At 50.4% G+C, this 2,731-nt stretch overlaps 2 protein-coding genes across 2 annotated transcripts; both read left to right on the forward strand.

The window, feature by feature from the left end:
* Positions 1 to 254: 254 nt before the first annotated feature.
* CONPUDRAFT_160744 (uncharacterized protein) lies at positions 255 to 1,139 on the forward strand (the record flags this gene model as incomplete). Its single annotated transcript, XM_007777870.1, has 1 exon — positions 255 to 1,139. The coding sequence occupies one exon, from the start codon at positions 255 to 257 to the stop codon at positions 1,137 to 1,139; it is 885 nt and encodes a 294-aa protein (XP_007776060.1).
* A 518-nt stretch (positions 1,140 to 1,657) lies between these two features.
* Positions 1,658 to 1,813, forward strand: CONPUDRAFT_29977 (uncharacterized protein; the record flags this gene model as incomplete). The annotated part of the gene is made up of 1 exon (XM_007777871.1): positions 1,658 to 1,813. A coding segment is annotated over one exon (156 nt), but the record flags the coding sequence as incomplete, so codon positions are not given.
* Positions 1,814 to 2,731: the final 918 nt, after the last annotated feature.

Raw genomic sequence — 2,731 nt, forward strand, 5'->3', positions numbered from 1 at the left:
AGGTCCAGTTTGTGACAGACCTTGGAGAAGCGCAAAACGAAATCAACGCGCTTACCCGACAGCGCCAGGAAACTCATGACCTGGCGCAAGCGCAAGCAACCGAGATTGCGCGTCTCCAAGGGCAGCTGAGAGCCTATCAAGAAATCCAGCACGCACAACCTGGCCCGGCCGCCATAGAAAAGAAGATCGTCGGTGTCAAAGATCCTGGGGACTTTGACGGAGAACCAGGGAACTTCGCCCCCTGGAAGAGTAGAATGGCGTTGTGGCTCTTCGCCAATGCCAGCGCGCTGCCAACAAACTTTGATAAAACCTCCGCCATTCTCACACGTATGAAGGGGAAGATCCCGGCCAAATGGGCCCAATACCACATCGATCTGTACAGTGGTGGATCTGAACCTTGGCCCACCGAGAAGGACATGTTAAAACTCGTCTCGGAGGCATTCCTCCCAAGCTCAACAAAGGACTGGGCTCGGAAGAAGTTGTTGGGTCTTCGCATGGGAGAAAGAAGGGTGGAAGAGTGGCTGACCGAGTTCTTCATCCTGAAGGAACAAGGCAAGGTGGAAGACGGTCACGCGACAGACTTGCTCATCAAGAATATGAGCAACCCCATTCGAGAAGAAATCTACCGAGTGGGAGGACAACACGAGGCGGACTTCAGAAAACTATATGAAGCAACACGCATCATTGGAGTCCGCATCGAGGAGTACAATATCGCGATCGGGAAGAGGAGGGTCAACTACGAACCGAGGCCATTGACCTTTACGGCAAACCAGAGGGCGCCGCCATACATGGGCGAGCCCATGGAAATCGGGGCGACACAAGCGTCGTCAAGTAGTGGCCCTAGAGGAGGGTGTTTTACCTGCCAAGGCCCGCATTTCGCGCGGGACTGTCCGCAGAGGAAGGGAGGAGGTCAGCCACGGCAGCAGCAGCAACAAGGAAGTCGCCCACAGGGCGCCACGGGATACCAAGCCCGTGCTCTATACGACCCACAAACGGGTCAGCTTATCGCGCAGCCTCAGACAGCAGAGGCACAAGACGGTAGCAGTGCTACCCCATTACGGTGGCAAGCGGCTACAAAGGACATGGACTTCGAGGCCGCTAGGGCCTATTTTAAGGACTATGAATCTTTAAACGGATAAAGAGCTCCGATGAACGGGGTAATTGGAACTCTACGAATTTGCCGAACTGTGTAGCATTGAAAGACACTTCTAATTATAATAGGTACCATGTACTCGGTGAGTGTACGATAGAAGACCCGGAAGCGGACTTAACGTCCCACCAGGGCATGCATACCCAAGGGGGGTCTGAGTTCGCGCAGCGAGAAGTAAGAAGTAGGGGAGTGCCTAGTATTTATCCTCAATCAGACGTCGCCCACGCAACAGTAGGGGCTAGCTCTCAAAAGGAGCTAGATGTCGCTGGGAACGGCTGGCAGCAGCGATCCTGCAGGACCCCCGTACCAGCGGCCAGTCGATGTATGGAGAGTTCCAAGGCCCCCGAAAATGAAAAACCTCGCGAAACTCAGCTCGGCGGTGGGAAATCCGTGCTTAATTCCCCAATAGAAGAAATAAATAAAAATTTAGCTACTATAGACGTTATATCTATTAAATCCCCGCCTGTACAATTGATACGGACTTACAATATGGACAGAGAAATACTTATGCCCGTGACTGTACGACAAGAGAATCGCGAGATAGCGTGTTCCGCGTTACTCGACTCTGGAGCCACAGGGCTATTTATAGATTGGGATTGGGGCAAGAAGCAGGGCTTCAAGTTCACAAAGAAGGAACACCCCATTACGGTATTCAACGTGGATGGATCCAGGAATACATCGGGTAGCATCACACACTCGTTGGAACTTGTGGTCGAGTACAAGGGACACAGAGAAAAGGCGCAGTTTGAAGTAACAAAACTGGGAAAAGTACCCATGATATTAGGGTTCAACTGGCTAGCACACCATAACCCTGAAATCAATTGGGAAACCGGTGACGTCAAAATGTCCCGGTGTCCCCACAACTGCTTCGAATTGTGGCCCGAACCCAAGTGGAGGAAAACGGAGAAAAACTCGGAGATTGATTCTGCCGAAACTATTTACAGAATCATCCGCAGGATCGAGGACAATATAGATACCAAGAAAGCGGAAACACAGGAAGATCCCGCTGCCTTGGTGCCCCCGACCTTACACGAGTACCTATCGGTATTTTCAAAAATCGCATCAGAACGCATGCCAGAGCGAAAAGCATGGGACCATGCCATTGAGCTTATGGATGGCTTTACCGCCAGAAAGGGAAGGCTCATTCCTCTTTCAGAAGAAGAACTAGGAGAGATCCGAGATTTTATCAAAGAAGAATTAGATAAAGGGTACATCCGACCCTCCAAATCTCCACAAACCTCCCCTGTGTTCTTCATCCCCAAGAAAGACGGTAAAAAACGCATGGTGCAAGACTACCGGTATTTAAACAAATGGACGGTCAAAAATAATTATCCAATCCCGTTGATCGGAGATCTCATAGATCGGTTAAAAGGAGCGAAACTGTTCACCAAAATGGATCTACGTTGGGGTTACAACAACGTACGAATCAAAGACGGAGATCAGTGGAAGGCAGCGTTCACCACGCCTCTGGGCTCCTTTGAACCAGAAGTTATGTATTTTGGCTTATGTAATTCGCCTGCTACGTTCCAGAACATGATGAACGATATACTGGGCGATATGGACGATTGTGTAGTAGTATAT

The sequence above is a fragment of the Coniophora puteana genome, assembly GCF_000271625.1.
Source record: "Coniophora puteana RWD-64-598 SS2 unplaced genomic scaffold CONPUscaffold_144, whole genome shotgun sequence".
NCBI lineage: Eukaryota > Fungi > Basidiomycota > Agaricomycetes > Boletales > Coniophoraceae > Coniophora > Coniophora puteana.